Below are 23,804 nucleotides of genomic sequence, written 5' to 3' on the forward strand. Positions count from 1 at the left end.
TGTGCGAGCAAGGAGGTCTACAAACCTGACTCACTTACACCAGCTCTGTCAGGAGGAATGGGCCAAAATTCACCCAACTTATTATGGAAAGCTTGTGGAAGGCCTCCCAAAACTTCAACTGTACATATGAGATGAGCAATGTAGGGTATGTAAACATTATATAACGTGGCATTGTTTAAAGTGACTAGTGATACACTTGTTACATCCAATTTTGACTTGCTAAAGTGGCTAGAGATTGAGTCAGTATGTTGGTAGCAGCCACTCAATGTTAGTGATGACTGTTTAACAGTCTGATGGCCTTGAGAGAAGATTTTTTTCAGCCTCTCGTTCCCAGCTTTGATGCACCTGTACTGACCACGCCTTCTGGATGAGAGCGGGGTGAACAGGCAGTGGCTCGGGGGTTGTTGTCCTTGATGATCTTTTTGGCCTTCCTGTGACGGGTGGTGTTGGGGGGCAGGTAGTTTGCCCCCGGTGATGCGTTGTGCAGACATCACTACCCTCTGGAGAGACTTACGGTTCTGGGCGGAGCAGTTGCCGTACCAGGCGTTGATACAGCCTGACAGGATGCTCTCGATTGTGCACCTGTAAAAGTTTGTCAGTGTTTTCGGTGACAAGCCAAATTTCTTCAGCCTCCTGAAGTTGAAGAGGCACTGTTGCGCCTAGGAACTTAAAACTATGCAGAGGAACTTACAACTTTCCACCTTCTCCACTACTGTCCCGTCGATGTGGATAGGGGAGGTGCTCCCTCTGCTATTTCCTGAAGTCCATGATCATCTCCTAGTTATGTTGAGGATGAGTGTGAGGTTATTTTTCTGACACCACACTCCGAGGGCCCTCACCTCCTCTCTGTAGGCCGTCTCGTCGTTGTTGGTAATCAAGCCTACCACCGTAGTGTCGTCTGCAAACTTGATGATTGAGTTGTAGGCGTGCATAGCCACGGAGTCAAGGGTGAACAGGGAGTACAGGAGAGGGCTGAGAACGCACCCTTGTGGGGCCCGAGTGTTGAGGATCAGCAAGGCGGAGATGTTGTTTCCTACCCTCACCACCTGGGGGCGGCTCGTCAGAAAGTCCAGGACCCAGTTGCACAGGGCGGGGTCGAGACCCAGGATCACAAGCTTAATGACGAGTTTGGAGAGTACTATGGTGTTAAATGCTGAGCTGTAATCGATGAACAGCTTTCTTACATAGGTATTCCTCTTGTCCAGATGGGTTAGGGCAGTGTGCAGTGATTGATTGGACCTATTGGGGCGGTAAGCAAATTGGAGTGGGTCTAGGGTGTCGGGTAGGGTGGAGGTGAGATGATCCTTGACTAGTCTCTCAAAGCACTTCATGATGACAGAAGTGAGTGTTAGCTCAGTTATCTTAGCTTTCTTGGGAACAGGAACAATGGTGACCATCTTGAAGCATGTGGGAACAAAAGACTGGAATAGGGATTGATTGAATATGTCCGTAAACACACCAGCCAGCTGGTCTGTTCATGCTCTGAGGATGCGGCTAGGGATGCCGAGTAAATGTTTAACTCACGTTGGCCGCAGTGAATGAGAGACTGCAGGTTTTGGTAGCGGGCTGTGTCAGTGGAGCTGTATTGTCCTCAAAGCGAACAAAGAAGTTGTTTAATTTGTCTGGGAGCAAGACGCCGGTGTCCGCGACGGGGCTGGTTTTCTTTTTGTAATCCGTGATTGACTGTAGACCCTGCCACATGCAGTGGGGAGAACAAGTATTTGATACACTGACGATTTTGCAGGTTTCCCTACTTACAAAGCATGTAGAGGTCTGTAATTTTTATCATAGGTACACTTCAACTGTGAGAGACGGAATCTAAAAAAAAATCCAGAAAATCACATTGTATGATTTTGAAGTAATTCATTTGCATTTTATTGTATGACATAAGTATTTGATACATCAGAAAAGCAGAACTTCATATTTGGTACAGAACCTTTGTTTGCAATTACAGAGATCATGCGTTTCCTGTAGTTCTTGACCAGATTTGCACACACTGCAGCAGGGATTTTGGCCCACTCCTCCATATAGACCTTCTCCAGATCCTTCAGGTTTCGGGGCTGTCGTTGGGCAATACGGACTTTCAGCTCCCTCCAAAGATTTTCTATTGGGTTCAGGTCTGGAGACTGGCTAGGCCACCCCAGGGCCTTGAGATGCTTCTTATGGAGCCACTCCTTAGTTGCCCTGGCTGTGTTTCGGGTCGTTGTCATGCTGGAACACCCAGCCACGACCCATCTTCAATGCTCTTACTGAGGGAAGGAGGTTGTTGGCCAAGATCTCGCGATACATGGCCCCATCCATCCTCCCCTCAATACGGTGCAGTCGTCCTGTCCCCTTTGCAGAAAAGCATCCCCAAAGAATTATGTTTCCACCTCCATGCTTCACGGTTGGGATGGTGTTCTTGTGGTTGTACTAATCCTTCTTCTTCATCCAAACACGGCGAGTGGCGTTTAGACCAAAAAGCTTTTTGTCTCATCAGACCACATGAACTTCTTCCATTCCTCCTCTGGATCATCCAGATGGTCATGGGCAAACTTCAGACAGGCCTGGACATGCGCTGGCTTGAGCAGGGGGACCTTGCGTGCGCTGCAGGATTTTAATCCATGACGGCGTAGTGTGTTACTAATGGTTTTCTTTGAGACTGTGGTCCCAGCTCTCTTCAGGTCAATGACCAGGTCCTGCCGTGTAGTTCTGGGCTGATCCCTCACCTTCCTCATGATCATTGATGCCCCACGAGGTGAGATCTTGCATGGAGCCCCAGACCGAGGGTGATTGACTGTTATCTTGAACTTCTTCCATTTTCTGATAATTGCGCCAACAGTTGTTGCCTTTTCACTAAGCTGCTTGCCTATTGTTCTGTAGTCCATCCCAGCCTTGTGCAGGTCTACATTTTATCCCTGATGTCCTTACACAGCTCTCTCTTCTTGGCCATTGTGGGGAGGTTGGAGTCTGTTAGTTTGAGTGTGTGGAAAGGTGTCTTTTATACAGGTAACGAGTTCAAACAGGTGCAGTTAATACAGGTCTGTGAGAGCCGGAATTTTTAAATTTTACCCCCTTTCCTCCCCAATTTCGTGGTATCCAATTGTTGTAGTAGCTACTATCTTGTCTCATCGCTACAACTCCCGTACGGGCTCGGGAGAGACGAAGGTTGAAAGTCATGCGTCCTCCGATACACAACCCAGCCAGCCGTACTGCTTCTTAACACAGCGTGCATCCAACCCGAAAGCCAGCCGCACCAATGTGTCAGAGGCTACACCGTGCACCTGGCAACCTTGGTTAGCGCGCACTGCGCCCGGCCTGCCACAGGAGTCGCTGGTGCACGATGAGACAAGGACATCCCTACCGACCAAGCCCTCCCTAACCCAGACGACGCTAGGCCAATTGTGCGTCGCCCCACGGACCTCCCGGTCGCGGCCGGTTACGACAGAGCCTGGGCGCGAACCCAAGGACTCTGATGGCACAATGTGATTTTCTGGATTTTTGTTTTAGATTCCGTCTCTCACAGTTGTACCTATGATAAAAATTGTAGACCTCTACATGCTTTGTAAGTAGGAAAACCTGCAAAATCAGCAGTGTATCAACTACTTGTTCTCCCCACTGTATGTCTCGTGTCTGAGCCGTTGAATTGCGACTCTACTTTGACCCTATGATCGCCTTGCAGAGGGAATATCTACACTGTTTGTATTCGGTCATGTTTCCGATCGCCTTACCATGATTAAAAGCAGTGGTTTGAGCTTTCAGTTTTGCGCGAATGCTGCCATCAATCCACGGTTTCCGGTTGAGGAAGGTTTTAATAGTCACCGTGGGTACAACATCACCGATACACTTGCTAATAAAGTCGCTCACCGGATCAGCGTATTCATCAATGTTGTTGTCTGAGGCCATCCGGGACATATCCCAGTCCACGTGATCGAAGCAATCTTGAAGTGTGGAATCTGATTGGTCGGACCAGTGTTGAACAGACCTGAGCATGGGCGTTTCCTGTTTTAGTTTCTGTCTATAGGCTGGGAGCAACAAAATGGAGTCGTGGTCAGATTTGCCGAGGGCTTTGTATGTGTGCGGAAGTTAGAGAAACAATGATCCAGAATGCTGCCAGCCCGGGTCGCGCATTCGATATGCTGATCAAATTTAGGGAGCCTTGTTTTCAAATTAGCTTTGTTAAAAACCCCAGCTAAAATACATGCAGCCTCAGGATATATGGTTTCCAGTTTACGTAGAGTCCAATGAAGTTCTTTCAGGGCCGTCGAGGTGTCTCTGGGGGGGATATACACGGCTGTGATTATAATTGAAGAGAATTCTCTTGGTAGATAATGCGGTCGGCATTTGATTGTAAGGAATTCTAGGTCAGGTGAACAAAAGGACTTGAGTTTCTGTATGTTGTTATGAACACACCACGACTCGTTAATCATAAGGCATACACCCCCGCCCTTCTTCTTACCAGAGAGATGTTTGTTTCTGTTGGCGCGATGCATGAAGAAACCGGGTGGCTGTACCGACTCTGATAACATACCCTAAGTGAGCCATGTTTCCGTGAAACAGAGAATGTTACAATCTCTGATGTCTCTCTGGAAGGCAACCTTTGCTCAAATTTCATCTACCTTGTTGTCAAGAGACTGGACATTGGCGAGTAGTATACTTGGGAGCGGTGAGTGACGTGCCTGTCTACGGAGCATGACCAGAAGACCGCTCCGTCTGCCCCTTCTGCGGTGCCGTTGTTTAGGGTCGCCTACTGGGATCCGATCCATTGTCCTGGGTGGTGGTCCAAACAGAGGATCCGCTTTGGGAAAGTCATATTCCTGGTCGTAATGTTGGTAAGTTGACATTGCTCTTATATCCAATAGTTCTTCCCAGCTGTATGTAATAAGACTTAAGATTTCCTGGGGTAACAATGTAAGAAATAATACATAAAAATTGTTTAAAAAAATACTGCATAGTTTCCTAAGAACGCGAAGCGAGGCGACCATCTCTGTCGTCCATGCATCGAATGGGGTTGGAGTTGAGGGAAAAGAAAAGTGTTACCAAATATAACAATGTGCATTTCATAAATATTCCAAAAAAGTGTGTACATAAAATGTAATGAACACGTCTGTAAAACCACATTGATGACGTCGACCCATTCAAGTGGTAAAAGTTAATTGTGACATGAATATGGAGAAAAGATACCCTACTAGGGTGTGGTGCCTGGCCTTAAGAGGTCTGAAACCCACCTGAGAGTCCGTGACAGAGCTTGCCATACTGAAATGACAGCGAAGCCAGCACCGCCTCGTCAGCTTTAAAGCACTTTTCACAGAACGTCTTCACCAGCGGAAAGATAACACGCGTCCTGTCGTCTAAAAAGTGAGGGGGAGAGAAGAGAGAAAGACAGTTTGACATGACGGGGCTGCCTCCCAATGTAACGGGCATCTGGCAGAGAGAGGACAATCGGAATTGTCAGCCCTCGTACACACAGTGGCCGCATTCCATTCCAAAACAAAGCAATTATTTTCAACTCAATATGACGTTATCACTCATCATGCGGCCATGGAGTGTTTTCCCTGCCCTGTCAACTTGCCTGAGCAGATCTGAAAGGATCTAGAAAGATGAACATAATAGGTCCGGGACTCCACGTATTGAATGGTTAGGTGGAACCGAATCTGATTGATTATACACTAATCAGTCCATTTTGGATCTGCAATGGTGAGTCGTCTAGTATTAAGGGGAAGGTAGCCAGTTTTCAAAATGGAATACGGCCCATGTCCTTGATGGCCCGACACGCGTTCAAAAGCCTTGTGAAGAGATAGAAGACTGACAGCTTAGTTGAAGCCAGTTTGCCAACTACTGTAACGAGTATAGTATTTGCATATCAAAGAAACTCTGCGGGTGCAGGGGTGTCTTGGAAGAGTTTCGCTAAGCCAGACAAGTAAGTGTTTCGCACAGACAATGTAGAGACAAGGTTGTGAAGTGCATTGGTTTTAATGAGACAGGTTCATGTCTGTAGTAGACTCTGGTTCTTGGGAATCCCAAGGGTTGCATATTGTTTTTGCAGAGCACAAGCACACCATATACAGGTTTGAGTATTAGTTGAGTAGTGAAATCAGATGTGCTTGTGCAGAGCTAGAACAAAAAATATGCAACCCTAAGATAGATGTTAGGTTAAAAAAATTGGATCAATAGGAATATCAAAACCATTGAATAGGAACATTATAACCATATTTTCTGTAAGTGCTTTTATAAAGCTTTTCCAGTCAAAATACTGCTTTGGCTTAAAGACTTTTCCGGAACAATATGAATGTGTGGGCGTCTGTCCTCTCTTGGAACATCAATGAGTAGAAAATTGCCAGCGAACAAGAGCGGCCAGATCGGGAGTAGTGTGGGCTGCTTGCGAGGCACGCTATAGTAAGAAGACAGAAGTGTAAGTTGAATGTGAGAGCAACATGGCCACAGAGATGGCTATGTAGGCTGTACGAGGGTGTAGCACGGCCTGCCACATAGACAGAAGTATGTGGGTTGAATGACGTTACCGTGCCAGCAGTGGAAAAGCCATGTGGGCCGGCTATGTGAGGGTGCAGGGTAATCACATAGAGCTTGTATGACGTTTGTATGAGGTGGTGAGATTGTAGAAGGTTTTTTGTGTGAGAGGTGAGAATGATTGAGGTGTAAAGGTTGTAAGAGTTTTATATGAGGTGATGAGGGTGCATGACATAGGTGATGTCGTGTCATTGTATGAGGTTTCTCACCACTGTCGAACATTTCCAGCAGGTTAATGATGGTGTCGAAGGCGGCCAGGCGCACCGTGCTCCCCTCGTCCCGGGCCAACTCTACGAGCTCAGGCAGCACTGCCGCCTTGGTGTGGTCCAGTCTGAGACACCAGAGGAGAAAGAGGAGACACAATTATATAACAAACACACATTCCCATTAAAGGGATCGTTTGAGTTTCCCCAAAATCAAAGTTCAATCATTTCATTCCTCAGAATGCATGGAAAATGGACTTGTGTGGCAAGAAAAAAAATTGTGGTATGAGTAAGATGGCAACAGAGTTCTGTTCACCAACCTCCCTTTGTTTGACCAAACTTTAGGCAAACTTCCGCTTCTACAAGCTAGAAACTTGGAACGTGGCTTCTAAAATAACACTATCAAAAATAGACAACCGACTGCTCAGAAACAACCAGGAAGTCACAGCCGGTGATTGTCAAGCAAATAACTGTCGGTCTCACAGTAATTGACCGCTAATTAACATAAACACATTTTGCATCTCCTGGCTTCCACACATAGCCTCAGTCTAATAAAAGTCGAATAAATCCATGTAATATAGCCTACACCTTCCCAATAAATCCATAATTTATTTTAGACAGTTCTAAAGAAGCATATTTCAGAAGAACAGAATAGCATACGCTGAGTTGTCCTTATGTTAGGCCCTGATCTGGCTATGCCAAATGGCTGTGGGCTACACTAGTTCATTTAGCAGACAAGGTTTGCTTATAAATCCATGCCATTATTTTATAGTATGAAGAATACAATTGAACAAAGCTGAATAAAATATAAATATTTTCTCCAAATGATTTGAGGGAGTGCGCACACGGCTATTATGTGTTGAGCGGTTAACAAAGAAATAGGTATTCCTATATGCTTAATTTAGAGTTAATAACATAACTTTAGTTGTTCTACGAACATTGGGCTACATGTTTAGATGTTTAATACATTGTAAGGCTGCATGATGAGACTCTAATGAAGATTTGAAAAAAGTTTCTATAAAAGGCATGAGCTTTGCTACATTTTTTGCGCAGGCGGTACACACTCTGTACACACTCACACAGCTCTCCATCACGTGATCGGGTCTTCCTCACAGAATACAAGTTAAGACAGACACATCCAAGGTGAATATTGAAGATATTGGAAGAACTGTCCACATTCACTTTTCGTCAGCCAACAAGATGAGTAGGTCTAACAACCAGGAAAAGCACTAGCCTATGTCAATCTACTATGCACCTATTATATTCTGTGAGAGAAATAAATATTCCAAACAGTTGTGGGATGCGATAGATCCCAAATTAATAAAAAAAACTAGCATCATAAAAAATGTTTTATGCAATAGTCAATGAACAGGCAGAGTTCCTCTGTCCAGTGTCTGTGTTCTTTTGCCCATCTTAATATTGTCTTTTTATTGGCCCGTCTGAGATTTGACTTTTTCTTTGCAACTCTGCCTAAAAGGCCAGCATCCCGGAGTCGCCTCTTCACTGTTGATGTTGAGACTGGTGTTTTGTGGGTAACATTTAATGAAGCTGCCAGTTGAGGACTTGTGAGGCATCTGTTTCTAGACACTCTAATGTACTTGTCCTTGCTCAGTTGTGCACCGGGGCCTCCCACTCCTCTTTCTAATCTAGTTAAGTCAGTTTGCACAGTTCTGTGAAGGGAGTAGTACACACTGTTGTACGAAATCTTCAGTTTCTTGGCAATTTCCCGCATGGAATAGCCTTTATTTCTCAGAACAAGAATAGACTGACAAGTTTCAGAAGAAAGTTATTTGTTCCTGGCCATTTTGAGCCTGTTGTCGAACCCATAAATGCTGATGCTCCAGATACTCAACTAGTCTAAAGAAGGCTAGTTTTATTGCTTCTTTAATCAGAACAAATGTTTTCAGCTGTGCTAACATAATTGCAAAAGGGTTTTCTAATGATCAATTAGCCTTTTAAAATGATAAACTTGGATTAGCTAACACAACGTGCCATTGGAACACAGGAGTGATGGTTGCTTATAATGGGCCTCTGTATGCCTGATATTCCATTAAAAAACAGCCGTTTCCAGCTACAATGGTAATCTACAACATTAACAATGTCTAACACTGTATTTCTGATCAATGTGATGTTATTTTAATGGACAGAATTAGCTTTTCTTTCTAAAACAAGGATATTTCTAAGTGACCCCAAACTTTGAACGGTAGTGTATATAGGGCAGCAGCCTCTAATGTGCTAGTGATGGCTATTTAACAGTCTGATGGCCTTGAGATAGAAGCTGTTTTTCAGCCTCTCGGTCCCAGCTTTGATGCACCTGTACTGACCACGCCTTGTACAGACAGTGGCTCGGGTGGTTGTTGTCTTTGATAATCTTTTTGGTCTTCCTGTGACATCGGGTGCTGTAAGTGTCCTGGAGGGCAGGTAGTTGCCCTTGATGATACGTTGGGCACACCGCACCACCCTCTGGAGAGCCCTGCAGTTGCAGGTGGTGCAGTTGCCGTACCAGGCAACCTGACAGGACGCTCTCAATTGTGCATCTGTAAAAGTTTGAGTGTTTTAGGAGACAAGCCAAATTTCTTCAGCCTCCTGAGGTTGAAGAGGCACTGTTGCGCCTTCTTCACCACACTGTCTGTGTGGGTGGACCATTTCAGTTTGTCAGTGATGTGTACGCTGGGGAAGATTTTCCACCTTCTCTACTGCAGTCCAGTCTATGTGGATAGGGGGGCGCTCCCTCTGCTGTTTTCTGAAGTCCACAATCAGCTCCTTTGTTTTGTTGACGTTGGGTGAGAGGTTACTTTCCTGGCACCACACTCCCAGGTCCCTCACCTCCTCCCTGTAGTCTGTCTCGTCATTGTTGGTAATCAATGACGAGACATTGATTACCAATGTAATCAACGGGCGCGCCCGTCAGAGAGTCCAGGACCCAGTTGCACAGGGTGGGGTTCAGACCCAGGGCCTCAAACTTAATGATGAGCTTGGAGGGTACTGTGGTGTTGAATGCTGAATTCTATAGTCAATGAACAGCATTCTTACATAGTTATTCCTCTTGTCCAGATGGGATAGGGCAGTGTTCAGTGCGATGTGGATCATCGTCTATGAATCATATATCAGACTATTCTTGATTTAAACTTGTCTTTACATATACTAAATAATATATATACATATATATGTGACATTTGTTTTGATTTAGAATGGACCATTATCATGCACCTGTATCGATATAGGGGCAGAGGGAAAAAATACATGTCATCTATGCACTTAAATAGAGAATGGAGGACGCTTTTCCCCGTGGTTTATTTTTATGCCAGCCAGGTAGGCTATACTCCTGTTGTAAAAATAAACAATGTGTTTAATATTAGGAAAGCTGAGAAATAAATATAGTAGGCCGAGACTATAGAAAGCTGATGGGCTCCTCCTCTTTTTATTAGTGGCCATCACTCTGTTTTCTCCTGCAATTGCATAGCCTACAGAAATGTTGAGCAACATGAGCTTATGGGCTCTCATGAAGCGCTCGATAAGATTTCAAATACATTTGCAATGTCAGAGTGATTAGAGGGACAATAGAGTGCTGAGTACCAGGAAAGAGGCTACTAATGACCAGCAGCAGCATGAGAGCCTGGAGAAGCCTAATTACCGTGACTAAACGGTCATGTGGAATTTGACTGCCTTCATGACACGTAACAGCTGGTGAGGCGGTAATACGGTCACCGCAACAACCCTAGTCATGGTTGATCCACATGAGATCTCTCAACCAAAAGGGGTATCCATCGAAGCAAGCTATATCTACTCAGGGTTTTCTAAATCTAAACAGTTTCAAATTCCAGCTCAGGCTTAATCGTACTTCAACGGTGGATATCGGTCGACCGCCTGCGCTTGTAACTGTATAATGGCTAGTCAAACGCCAAACTCTTCATTGAGACAATGGTGAAAAATAAATCCATGGGCGAGTCAGTGCCACATTTTCATTTCAGCTGAAATCAAAAGGATTTTTTTTTAATGATCTTGCCAATTCAACAGGATATTGTGTGAAACAGGCTTTTAATTCACTAGGGTAGGGGGCAGCATTCGGAATTTTGGATGAAAAGCATGCCCAAATTAAACTGCCAGGTACTTAGGCCCAGAAGCTAGGATATGCATATAATTATTAGATTTGGATAGAAAGCACTCTAAAGTTTCCAAAACTGTTAAAATAATGTCTGTGAGTATAACAGAACTGATATGGCATGCAAAAACCTGAGGAAAATCCAACCAGGAAGTACTATTATTTTGAAAGGCTGTTTATCTATTGAAAGCCTATCCACCATACAAAGACTTAGGACCCAGTTCATGATATCTATGGCTTCCTCTACACGTGGCCAGTCTTTAGGCATGGTTTCAGGCGTTTACTCTGAAAAATGAGGGAGATACAGCACTTTCAATGAGAGGCCAGTGGAAATGTCCAGCCATGAGTCCTGTTTCTCCTTTTCTATTGACGAAGCTTTTGTCCGGTTGAAATATGATTTATTATTTATAACAAAAACAACCTGAGGATTGATTTTAAACATCGTTTGACATGTTTCTACTAACTTTTATTGTACTTTTGACTTTTCGTCTTGATGTTGAGAGCTCGCATTGTGCCTTTGGATTTCTGAACTAAATGCACGAACAAACATAAAGAGGGACATAAATAGGGACATTATCGGAAAAAAACAAACATTTATTGTCTAACATGGAGACCTGGGGGTGCCACCAGATGAAGATCATCAAAGGTAAGTGATTCATTTTAATGCTATGTTTGACTTTTGTGAGCCCTCTCCTTGGTTGGAAAATGGCTGTATGGTTTTTGTGGCAAGGCGCAGACCTAACATAATCGCGTCGTGTGCTTTCGCCGTAAAGCCTTTTTGAAATCTGACACAGCGGTTGCATTAACCTCTTAAGTCGACACTCTACTTTTTCTGACTTTTGTGAGCCCTCTCTTTGGCTGGAAAATGGCTGTATGGTTTTCTGTGACTAGGCTCTGACCTAACATAATCGCATGGTGTGCTTTCTCCGTAAAGCCTTTTTCAAATCGGACACTGTGGTTGGATTTACAAGAAGCTTATCTTTAAAATGGTGTATAATACTTGTATGTTTGAAGAATTTTAATTATGGGATATCTGTTGTTTTGAATTTGGTGCCTTGCAATTTCACTGGCTGTTGTCGAGGTGGGACGCTCGTGAAATGCATTCAGTCATTCTTACTACAGTTGAAGTCGGAAGTTTACATACACTTAGGTTGGAGTCATTAAAAGTCATTTTTCAACCACTCCACAAATTTCTTGTCAATAAACTATAGTTTTGGCAAGTCTGTTAGGACATCTACTTTGTCCATGGACACCAGTCATTTTTCCAACAATTGTTTAGACAGATAATTTCACTTATAATTCACTGTATCACAATTCCAGTGGGTCAGAAGTTTACATACACTAAGTTGACTGTGCCTTTAAACAGCTTGGAAAATTCCAGAAAATGATGTCATGGCTTTAGAAGCTTCTGATATCCTAATTGACATAATTTGAGTCAATTGGAAGTGTACCTGTGGATGTATTTCAAGGCCTACCTTCAAACTCAGTGCCTCTTTGCTTGACATCATTGGAAAATCAAAAGAAATCAGCCAAGACCTCAGAGAAAAAATTGTAGACCCCCACAAGTCTGGTTCATCCTTGGGAGCAATTTCCAAACAGCTGAAGGTACCACGTTCATCTGTAGAAACAATAGTACGCAAGTATAAACACCATGGGACCACACAGCCGTCATACCGCTCAGGAAGGAGACGCGTTCTGTCTCCTAGAGATGAACGTACTTTGGTGCGAAAAGTACAAACCAATCCCAGAACTACAGCAAAGAACCATGTTAAGATGCTGAGGAAACCGGTACAAAAGTATCTATATCCACAGTAAAACGAGTCATATATCGACATAACCTGAAAGGCCACTCAGCAACGAAGAAGCCACTGCTCAAAAACCGCCATAAAGACTACGGTTTGCAACTGCACATGGGGACAAAGATAATACTTATTGGAGAAATGTTCTCTGGACCGAAGAAACAAAAATATAACTGTTTGGGCAAAATGACCATCGTTATGTTTGGAGGAAAAAGGGGGAGGCTTGCAAGCCGAAGAACAACATCCCAACCGTGAAGCACGGGGGTTGCAGCTCTGTTCCGCGGGTGATGTGGAGGAAAACCCAGGCCCTGTTTGTCCCCAGGTACCCTCATTTGTTGACTTCTGTGATCGAAAAAGCCTTGGTTTTATGCATGTCAACATCAGAAGCCTCCTCCCTAAGTTTGTTTTACTCACTGCTTTAGCACACTCTGCTAACCCTGATGTCCTTGCCGTGTCTGAATCCTGGCTCAGGAAGGCCACCAAAAATTCTGAGATTTCCATACCCAACTATAACATCTTCCGTCAAGATAGAACTGCCAAAGGGGGCGGAGTCGCAGTCTACTGCAGAGATAGCCTGCAAAGTAATGTCATACTTTCCAGGTCCATACCCAAACAGTTCGAACTACTAATTTTGAAAATTACTCTCTTCAGAAATAAGTCTCTCACTGTTGCCGCCTGCTACCGACCACCCTCAGCTCCCAGCTGTGCCCTGGACACCATTTGTGAATTGTTCTGTTAGGGGACCTAAACTGGGATATGCTTAACACCCCGGCAGTCCTACAATCTAAGCTAGATGCCCTCAATCTCACTCAAATCATCAAGGAACCCACCAGGTACAACCCTAACTCTGTAAACAAGGGCACCCTCATAGATGTCATCCTGACCAACTGGCCCTCCAAATACACCTCCGCTGTCTTCAACCAGGATCTCAGCCTCATTGCCTGTATCCGCCACGGAGCCGCAGTCAAACGACCACCCCTCATCACTGTCAAACGCTCCCTAAAACACTTCTGTGAGCAGGCCTTTCTTATCGACCTGGCCCGGGTATCCTGGAAGGACATTGACCTCATCCCGTCAGTTGAGGATGCCTGGTCATTCTTTAAAAGTAACTTCCTCACCATTTTAGATAAGCATACTCCGTTCAAAAAATGCAGAACCAAGAACAGATACAGCCCTTGGTTCACTCCAGACCTGACTGCCCTCGACCAGCACAAAAACATCCTGTGGCGGACTGCAATAGCATCGAATAGCCCCCGTGATATGCAACTGTTCAGGGAAGTCAGGAACCAATACACGCAGTCAGTCAGGAAAGCTAAGGCCAGCTTCTTCAGGCAGAAGTTTGCATCCTGTAGCTCCAACTCCAAAAAGTTCTGGGACACTGTGAAGTCCATGGAGAACAAGAGCACCTCCTCCCAGCTGCCCACTGCACTGAGGCTAGGTAACACGGTCTCCACCGATAAATCCATGATTATCGAAAACTTCAATAAGCACTTCTCAACGGCTGGCCATGCCTTCCGCCTGGCCACTCCAACCTCGGCCAACAGCTCCGCCCCCCCCGCAGCTCCTCGCCCAAGCCTCTCCAGATTCTCCTTTACCCAAATCCAGATAGCAGATGTTCTGAAAGAGCTGCAAAACCTGGACCCGTACAAATCAGCTGGGCTTGACAATCTGGACCCTCTATTTCTGAAACTATCTGCCGCCATTGTCGCAACCCCTATTACCAGCCTGTTCAACCTCTCTTTCATATCGTCTGAGATCCCCAAGGATTGGAAAGCTGCCGCAGTCATCCCCCTCTTCAAAGGGGGAGACACCCTGGACCCAAACTGTTATAGACCTATATCCATCCTGCCCTGCCTATCTAAGGTCTTTGAAAGCCAAGTCAACAAACAGGTCACTGACCATCTCGAATCCCATCGTACCTTCTCCGCTGTGCAATCTGGTTTCCGAGCCGGTCACGGGTGCACCTCAGCCACACTCAAGGTACTAAACGATATCATAACCGCCATCGATAAAAGACAGTACTGTGCAGCCGTCTTCATCGACCTCGCCAAGGCTTTCGACTCTGTCAATCACCATATTCTTATCGGCAGACTCAATAGCTTCGGTTTTTCGGATGACTGCCTTGCCTGGTTCACCAATTACTTTGCAGACAGAGTTCAGTGTGTCAAATCGGAGGGCATGCTGTCCGGTCCTCTGGCAGTCTCTAGGGGGGTGCCACAGGGTTTAATTCTCGGGCCGACTCTTTTCTCTGTATATATCAACGATGTTGCTCTTGCTGCGGGCGATTCCCTGATCCACCTCTACGCAGACGACACCATTCTATATACTTTCGGCCCGTCATTGGACACTGTGCTATCTAACCTCCAAACGAGCTTCAATGCCATACAGCACTCCTTCCGTGGCCTCCAACTGCTCTTAAACGCGAGTAAAACCAAATGCATGCTTTTCAACCGATCGCTGCCTGCACCCGCATGCCCGACTAGCATCACCACCCTGGATGGTTCCGACCTTGAATATGTGGACATCTATAAGTACCTAGGTGTCTGGCTAGACTGCAAACTCTCCTTCCAGACTCACATCAAACATCTCCAATCGAAAATCAAATCAAGAGTCGGCTTTCTATTCCGCAACAAAGCCTCCTTCACTCACGCCGCCAAGCTTACCCTAGTAAAACTGACTATCCTACCGTTCCTCGACTTCGGCGATGTCATCTACAAAATGGCTTCCAACACTCTACTCAGCAAACTGGATGCAGTCTATCACAGTGCCATCCGCTTTGTCACTAAAGCACCTTATACCACCCACCACTGCGACTTGTATGCTCTAGTTGGCTGGCCCTCGCTACATATTCGTCGCCAGACCCACTGGCTCCAGGTCATCTACAAGTCCATGCTAGGTAAAGCTCCGCCTTATCTCAGTTCACTGGTCACGATGGCTACACCCATCCGTAGCACGCGCTCCAGCAGGTGTATCTCACTGATCATCCCTGAAGCCAACACCTCATTTGGCCGCCTTTCGTTCCAGTACTCTGCTGCCTGTGACTGGAACGAACTGCAAAAATCGCTGAAGTTGGAGACTTTTATCTCCCTCACCAACTTCAAACATCAGCTATCCGAGCAGCTAACCGATCGCTGCAGCTGTACATAGTCTATTGGTAAATAGCCCACCCATTTTCACTTACCTCATTCCCATACTGTTTTTATACTGTTTTTTATTTATTTACTTTTCTGCTCTTTTGCACACCAATATCTCTACCTGTACATGACCATCTGATCATTGATCACTCCAGTGTTAATCTGCAAAATTGTATTAATCGCCTACCTCCTCATGCCTTTTGCACACATTGTATATAGACTGCCCATTTTTTCTACTGTGTTATTGACTTGTTAATTGTTTACTCCATGTGTAACTCTGTGTTGTCTGTTCACACTGCTATGCTTTATCTTGGCCAGGTCGCAGTTGCAAATGAGAACTTGTTCTCAACTAGCCTACCTGGTTAAATAAAGGTGAACAAAAAAAAAAAAAATCATGTTGTGGGTGGGCTTTGCTGCAGGAGGGACTGGGTCACTTCAGAAAATAGATGGCATCATGATGAAGGACAATTATGTGGATATATTGAAGCAACATCTCAAGACATCAGTCAGGAAGTTAAAGCTTGGTTGCAAACGGGTCTTCCATATGGACAATGACGCCAAGCATTCTTTCAAAGTCTTTCAAAAATGCTTAAGGACAACAAAGTCAAGGTATTGGAGCGGCCATCACAAAACCCTGACCTCAATCCCAAAAAACATTTGTGGGCAGAACTGAAAAAGCGTGTGCGAGCAAAGAGGCCTACAAATCTGACTCAGTTACACCAGCTTTGTCAGGAGGAATGGGCCAAAATTTACCCAACTTATTGTGGGAAGCTTGTGGAAGGCTACCTGAAACGTTTGACCCAAGCTAAACAATTGCAAGGCAATGCTAACAAATACTAATTGAGTGTATGTAAACTTCTGACCCACTGGGAATGTGATGAAAGAAATAAAAGCTGAAATAAATCATTCTCTCTACTATTATTCTGGCATTTCACATTCTTAAAATAAAGTGGTGATCCTAACTGACCTAAGACAGGGTATTCTTACTAGAATTACATGTCAGGAATTGTGAAAAACTGAGTTTAAATATATTTAGCTAAGGTGTATGTAAACTTCCGACTTCAACTGTATATGTCATATATTTTAACATTATAATTTTCTTAAATAAAAAAACATTTGATCAATTGTCTTCGTCAAATGAAGGGGATGATGACGCAATCTTTGCAAGAGGGAGGGAATATTATTTCATTGGTCCTCAACATATTGGCTCAGTCATTTAAGTGGAGTTACCTGTGAGTTAGCCTCCCCCGGAGCAGGTTAGTTCTGAATAATTCATTGCCATAGAAAGTTACCTGGCTAAAAGGTGAGCCACTTTCGTATGACCGGTTATCCCGAGTTGAACTCAGAGTTGACCAAAGTTACCTCGCCAACTCCTCACACCTGCTTTGTAGTATACCCCTCTGAGTAATCCAACAAGCCTGGGGCAGGTTACACCATTTTGTCATAAAAAAAAGTACAATGCTTCTTGTAGCACCACCTGATGGGCACTGGAAGAAAATGCACTCCCTAATCTCAAAACGTATCTGGACGAACAATGAAACAATAATTAAACTCTCCATATTACAGAGACAAAAGCCTCCGAACTTCCAATGGTACTCTTGGTCATTTTCTCTGCATTCTCGCTACTTGGCTAAATCCAGAAACTTGCTTGTCATGGCATCCAATAGAATAAAGATGTGTTCACCAACACAGATAACAAATCCTTATCTATTCCAACGTAGCTCTGAAACAATCTAAATTAAGAATCGGCTCTATTATTTCTCACTTCATTTCTGTTTGGCCACATTCTCTGTGCATTCCAAGATATACAAAAGTACAACCTGCCTGGCACCTCATTACTTTTCTACTTACAATTACATTTTGCTATGCACGCTCATGGGGTATCTTGGAAAACAAAGCCTCACCTTCATCCCTTTCATAAAGTACTGCTTGGAAAAAGAGGTCTCGTCTCTGCAATGAATTCCCGTCTAGTAAAGTCCTCATCCAAGCCGCTTTCAATTGACAAATTGTGGAAAAAAGATCTAAAAACATCCAACAATGTTCTTAATTGGCAAACAATATGGCACAATATATCTCTATCTTCCAGAAATCCAAATCACCAAATTATTCACTTTAATTTTGTTCCCAGAATGTACATTACTCCCCGGAAATTCTATGACATTAAAGCCAAACCATCACCCAATTGTACTCTATGCTCTAATGACACCCAAGGTACCTTAATCCATATGATGTGGGAAAGCCCAGGGGTAAAATCATTCTGGAAGATGATCTTCCCTGTGCTCTCAATTTAATGCAACCTCATTCTTGAATTATTATTTATCTTTCTTTAGTTTTCTCCCCCTTTTTTTCATATTAATATACTTGACTGTCAATGGATAATAAATGTATATAAAAATTAAGGTTGACACAAATACAACTACAAATACAAGCATGCTGATGCCATTCACATCGAGATGCCGAGTCAGAGCTGCCAATTTCATTTATTTTAGGGTGCAAAGCTGATGTCATTTTTTGCTGCATCTCTTTTGTAAAAACAATACTATCATTATGAATGCTACGAACATGAGTCACTGCCTATTTGCTGTGTTTATTTTGCCTGTTATCCAACAAGTGTCAAAAAAAGGAAATGGACTTGACTTTAGTTTAAGACCACTGCTGATGTATGGAAACATGATACTATTTTATTGTGAACTAGGCAATCCTTAAGTGTAGGAGCTAAGAAGAATAGAATCTCCCTCCCCCAACATTGGCAATGTAAAACAGCACATTTCATTAACTGCATCCAAAAGATCAATGAAGGATGACAAGAGAATCAAGTTACAGAACATGTCATGTCAAGGTTACAGGGTTGTGTTGGTGACTGACACATAATACACCTTCTCCTTATTAGTCAATCACCCTCTGACAAAATACATATTCTGATAACTCACTGTTGCAGTTGGTGGCCTGCGATACTCCAATACCAATATTCAACAGTGGGTTTGACAGTAACTAACGCTAGCACATACTGTATTAATGTAGCACTGTTAAAGGGATAGTTCACACAAGAAAACTATTTTAGTATTGTTTTAAAGTTTGATAGACTAATGAACAAAACACGAAAAGATCCATTCAAAGAATCAGGTAATTTGTTTCTGTGCACCAATTAGTGTTGGTGTTTCAATTCATTGCACCTGTCAGTAGCGCAAATATTTTCTATTCAACTAATGGATCAATATCTATATATGTTATCGAAGGAGAACATCTCTATGAGGATGGGGATAAGAAATAAGACATAATAAAATATCAGGAAAGGGGAGACGATAGGACAAATGATACTGAGATGCACTCTAGGGGCTGGTTTCCTGGACATCAGATTAAGCATAGTCCTGGACTTAAAAGTATGCTCAATGAAGATTCTCCATTGAAAGTGCTTTTTGTCCAGGACTGGGCTTAATCTGTGTCTGAGAAACTAGCCCAAAGAATATACTGCACACTTAGGATGCCCAGTAGTGTGCCGTCCTGTGAGTTTCTCTATTTGGTCAATATGTATCCATTAGTTGTAGTGCCACTAAGCATTAATACCAAAGTAAGCACTACCTTCCCCCTGCCACTTTCCTGATTGCAAAATAAAGCATTTGCTACACGGGTAACTGGGCAGCATTTTATAAATCGTTTTTCTTGACTGGGGCGGTTGTTCCCAGGGGGCTGCTGCAGTCTATCAGGGTTGATAGTGTGTGGTTGTCAAATGACACCCTATTCCCTATAGTGGGGCCCATAGTGCTCTGCTCAAAAGTAGTGCGCTATATAGGGAATAGGGTGCCATTTGGGACACAGTGTTTCTGCTGCGTTCCATGGAGAGTGGCAAACTGAATCTGCGGGAGCTCTGGGAAACTGGACCATGTTTATTAGGCACCAAACAGAAGAAAACTGAATGAAACATGGAGGGACAATCTGGTTTTGTCCAATAAGAAACGTTCATATTTGTTTTCTGTTGAGTGCCCTAATTAACACGACCCTGACTGATACTCTACCACAGAGAGAAATGGATTGCAGACCCTCTGCAGTGTGCCTGCTATCGGGGGGGGGGCTGCGATAAGCCTGCTTTTACAGTAATCTGTTGGAGGCTCATGATAGGAAAAAAGAACCCCCCCCACCCAACACATAAGCTTCAACTGAAAGCAAAGCTTCTAAGAATTGTTTTCGTATTCAAACAAAAGTTCAGGAGTATTTAGTCTCGCATACTGGTCTATTTCCTCAGGTCAACAAGGTGTGTTTAGCCTTTTCAAAGACACTGTTCAATTTAACCGTTATGCCTTTCGGTTTGAATAATGTGACTGTTTCTACCAGTGGAGTCTTGTGGGTGGAAAAATCAGAGGAGGGGCTCAATGTAATGGCTGGAACACATAAAACACATGGAAACCATTCCATTTATTTCATTCCAGCCATTACAATGAGCTCTCCTACAATTTTAATGTGACACCATACAAAGCTGTTTTCTAGATTATTTGAAAGGATTATTCTCCTCTTTTTATCTTCTCTGTTCTTTTCTTTTACCCGATTCCTCTGGCGATGTTCTCCAGCTGGCGACACATGCAGGAGCGCACCTCGTACTCCACGTCCTGGCACAGGGACCTCACCAGGGGCAGGAGGTCCTTCTTCACTCTGCCAAAAGGGATTCATACAATTTTGGGGCATATCAAGAGAAATCAAATTATTATTGATTATTGGAAAGCTGTCCCAAAGGGCACAATATAGATTTTAAAAAAGGCTAATTTAATTTAAACTAATTTAGATGAGCTGTGAAATTATTGTAACTAATTTAGCCTAGAAGCTATGGGTCCTACATCCATTGTCCAGGCCAGGGGTGGGCTCGCCAGCCAATTAAATGCGGCCTATGGGGGATATTTTTATTGTTGTTTGGAGAAATTATTATTTTGGGTTGGAAAAACAACACTCCAGGCCACACTTGAAAGTCTAAAAGTAGATATAAATATTTTCAAATAATTGCCCCTTTTCTGGCCAGCAAATTGATTTTGACGAACAAATGTGTGGCCCATGGTTGAATTTTTAAATCCTGATGTGGCCCTAGAGCCAAAAAGTTTGCCCACCCCTGGTCTAGACTTTCTATCATTAACTAATTAATCCTACCGTAGCATCTATGGCCCCTACATCTATTTAACTAATTGAATCAAGACATTTTCTTACAGAAAAATAAGCATTTAATCATGACATTCCCTTGTAGAAAAACAAGCATCAGACCTTCTGTTTGGTGATTGAGCAAGATACAAACTCACATGGGAGACTCAAACTTGCAGGCCACCTTCCCCAGGATACGACAGCTGGCTAAACGGGCCTGCAGGGACTGAGACAGCTGAGCTTTGGACACAAGCGGGCTGAGGATCTGCATGATCAACCAATGGGTACAAACTATTAGGGTGTTAGGGAAGGAACAGCCTGTTTAAGGACACCATGGGTTATATCCCAAATTACATCCTATTCCATTTATAGTGCACTTTTTTACTAGGGCTCCATAGGGACCATGCTAAATTTTGTTGTCAAGTTTAGTTTCCTAACTAACCACAGTTCTTTACAAGTAATTGTGGCTGACTTGAGTTGTCAGGCACAGTATTGTCATACTGAGAAATGATAGCCAACTTAGTTTCTTCCAATGGCACTGTTCCATTAGAAGCCATCTTAATTCCCCATATAAGATATACTAATGGTTATACAGTCATTGGCATTAAAAAGCTAACCTGTACTGCAGGGTAGTATAAAACAATTGCCTCAAACTGGATGTATCTGCATCGTCAGGGGCTTATTTCAGAAATGTATTTCATAACATGGGTTATTGTTAAATGATTGCTAATGAACATGGTGCTTGGCATCTCCCTGTGAGAGAGTTTGTCATATTTACAAATGGACCTTGGCACAGCAAGGCATTGTGAAAAAGTACGGTTTTAATGCCCAGAAATATGCCCAGAAATTCCTTAGAAGCCTGGCATAATTCTCAGGTAAGATACTATGGGACGGTTTCCCAGACACTGAGTAAGCCTAGTTTTGGAGTAAAAAGCAAGCTGAATGGAGAATTACAGTAACACATACAAGAAACACATTTAAATTAATAAAATGAGATGCAACAAAATACAAAAAAAATCTAAATGTCAGGGAGTTGAGGAAAAATGGAGGTGGTCAGTTGACCAACTGAATGCAAATTGGCCCTATATGTGCCATATAAGAGTCTTTCTATAAATAATGGGTCCAATGTGTGACATTAGGATCGAAATGGGAAAATGGTTTGAAAGTACAAAAAATAATTGCAACAGTAATAAAAGCAAATATATTACAAATTGACCCATAAGTCCCCCTAACAACAACATATACCTAGGACTATTCAGCCAGGTCCAAAATTATTGGTACCCTTGATAATGATGAGAAAAAATACTGCATAAAATAAATAATACAAATACAATATTTTTAGGTGGGGGGGTGTTTAAAAGGTCATCTTTTTTTTCTTCAAAACCTCAACTTGGGAGGATAACGGCACTTTTTCTAAAATGTTTTATGAGACTGAAGAACACATTGGGAGGGATCTTGGATCATTCCTCCATACAGAATCTTTCCAGGTCATTGACATCCTTTGTCTGCGCTTATGGACTACCCTCTTCAATTCATAACAATAAGGTTTTCAATTGGGTTCAAGTCCAGAGACTGAGATGGCCATTGCAAAATTGTTATTTTCTGGTCAATTAACCATTTCTTTATGGATTTTGATGTGTGCTTGGGGTTATTAATATATTTTATATAAGATACTTTTAGCATTCAAAAGTAAGTGTGACAATTAACCACCATTACAAACCTGGGTGTTATAATGTTTGGGGTTGGGCAATAATCTATCCTACACAAATGCGCATTGTCTGATTTTGGCTACGCTACTTTGAAGCAAGGTAAGACATACCTCATAATATGAAGTAAAACATACAGGTTTCAAACAATTAAGTATATGTTTTCAAAATGCATACGGTCTCCAGCTCAGATTGCAAGGTAGCGTGCCTACCGTGTTGCCTATGCACATAAATGGTGAATGGAACACACAGTTCAAAATAAAAACTGTATCTCTTTTTAATCGCTGTCATCAAAACACTGTTTTTAACACGCGATTGCATTTAGAACTTTTGCACAATGATTGGGCTTATAAGAACACGTTTCACTCCATTAGCAACCAGCTGTTTGAGAAGATGCAGCTCTCGCTGTCCGACAGGTGATATTCCGCTCAAACTAGGCACTGTGCACGACTGATAAATAGATACATGACGAACTAACAAAAATACACACGTGACAATTTAATTCCATAAATTATGCTAATTAACGGTAAGCAAGACTGGTCAAATTTATTTTAGATGTCGAACTGATTTATTGTTAACTGTTGCAGTGCGACAAAAACAACAACACAGAGTTACACATAAACAAACGTACAGTCAATAACACAATAGAAAAATCTATATACAGTGTGTGCAAATGTAGAAGAGTAGGGAGGTAAGGCAATAAATAGGCCATAGAGGCAAAATAATTACAATTTAGCATTAACACTGGAGTGATAGATAATGTGCAAGTAGAGATACTGGGGTGCAAAAGAGCAAGAGGATAAATAACAATATGGGGATGAGGTAGTTGGGTGTGCTATTACAGATTGGCTGTGTACAGGTACTAAACTGATCTGACAGCTGATGCTTAAAGTTAGAGAGGGAGATATAAGACTCCAGCTTCAGTGATTTTTGCAATTTGTTCCAGTCATTGGCTGCAGAGAACTGGAAGGAAAGGCAGCCAAAGAAAGTGTTGGCTTTGGGGATGACCAGGGAAATATACCTGCTGGAGCGTGCTATGGTGACCAGTGAGCTGAGATAAGGCGGGGCTTTACCTAGCAAAGACTTATAGATGACCTGGAGCCAGTGGGTTTGGCGACGAATATGTAGTGAGGGCCAGCCAACGAGAGCATACAGGTCGCAGTGGTGGGTAGTATATGGGGCTTTGTTGGCAAAATGGATGCCACTGTGATAGACTACATCCAGTTTGCTGAGTA

The 23,804-nt window shown here is 43.2% G+C and overlaps 1 protein-coding gene across 5 annotated transcripts in view; it reads right to left on the reverse strand.

Annotated features, from left to right (window-relative positions):
- The window catches only part of ppp4r4 (protein phosphatase 4, regulatory subunit 4), a 118,591-nt gene that overhangs the window by 38,022 nt on the left and 56,765 nt on the right, over window positions 1–23,804 (reverse strand). For all 5 annotated transcript variants that reach the window (XM_029631592.2, XM_029631588.2, XM_065008830.1 and 2 more), the window contains exons 6-9: window positions 21,022–21,128; window positions 20,282–20,389; window positions 6,717–6,838; window positions 5,208–5,330 (exon numbers count right to left, since the gene is read on the reverse strand). In XM_029631592.2, the coding sequence (XP_029487452.1) occupies window positions 5,208–5,330; window positions 6,717–6,838; window positions 20,282–20,389; window positions 21,022–21,128 (460 nt within the window). The remainder of the gene's footprint in view (window positions 1–5,207; window positions 5,331–6,716; window positions 6,839–20,281; window positions 20,390–21,021; window positions 21,129–23,804) is intronic.

The sequence above is a fragment of the Oncorhynchus nerka genome, linkage group LG24 (assembly GCF_034236695.1).
Source record: "Oncorhynchus nerka isolate Pitt River linkage group LG24, Oner_Uvic_2.0, whole genome shotgun sequence".
Lineage (NCBI taxonomy): Eukaryota > Metazoa > Chordata > Actinopteri > Salmoniformes > Salmonidae > Oncorhynchus > Oncorhynchus nerka.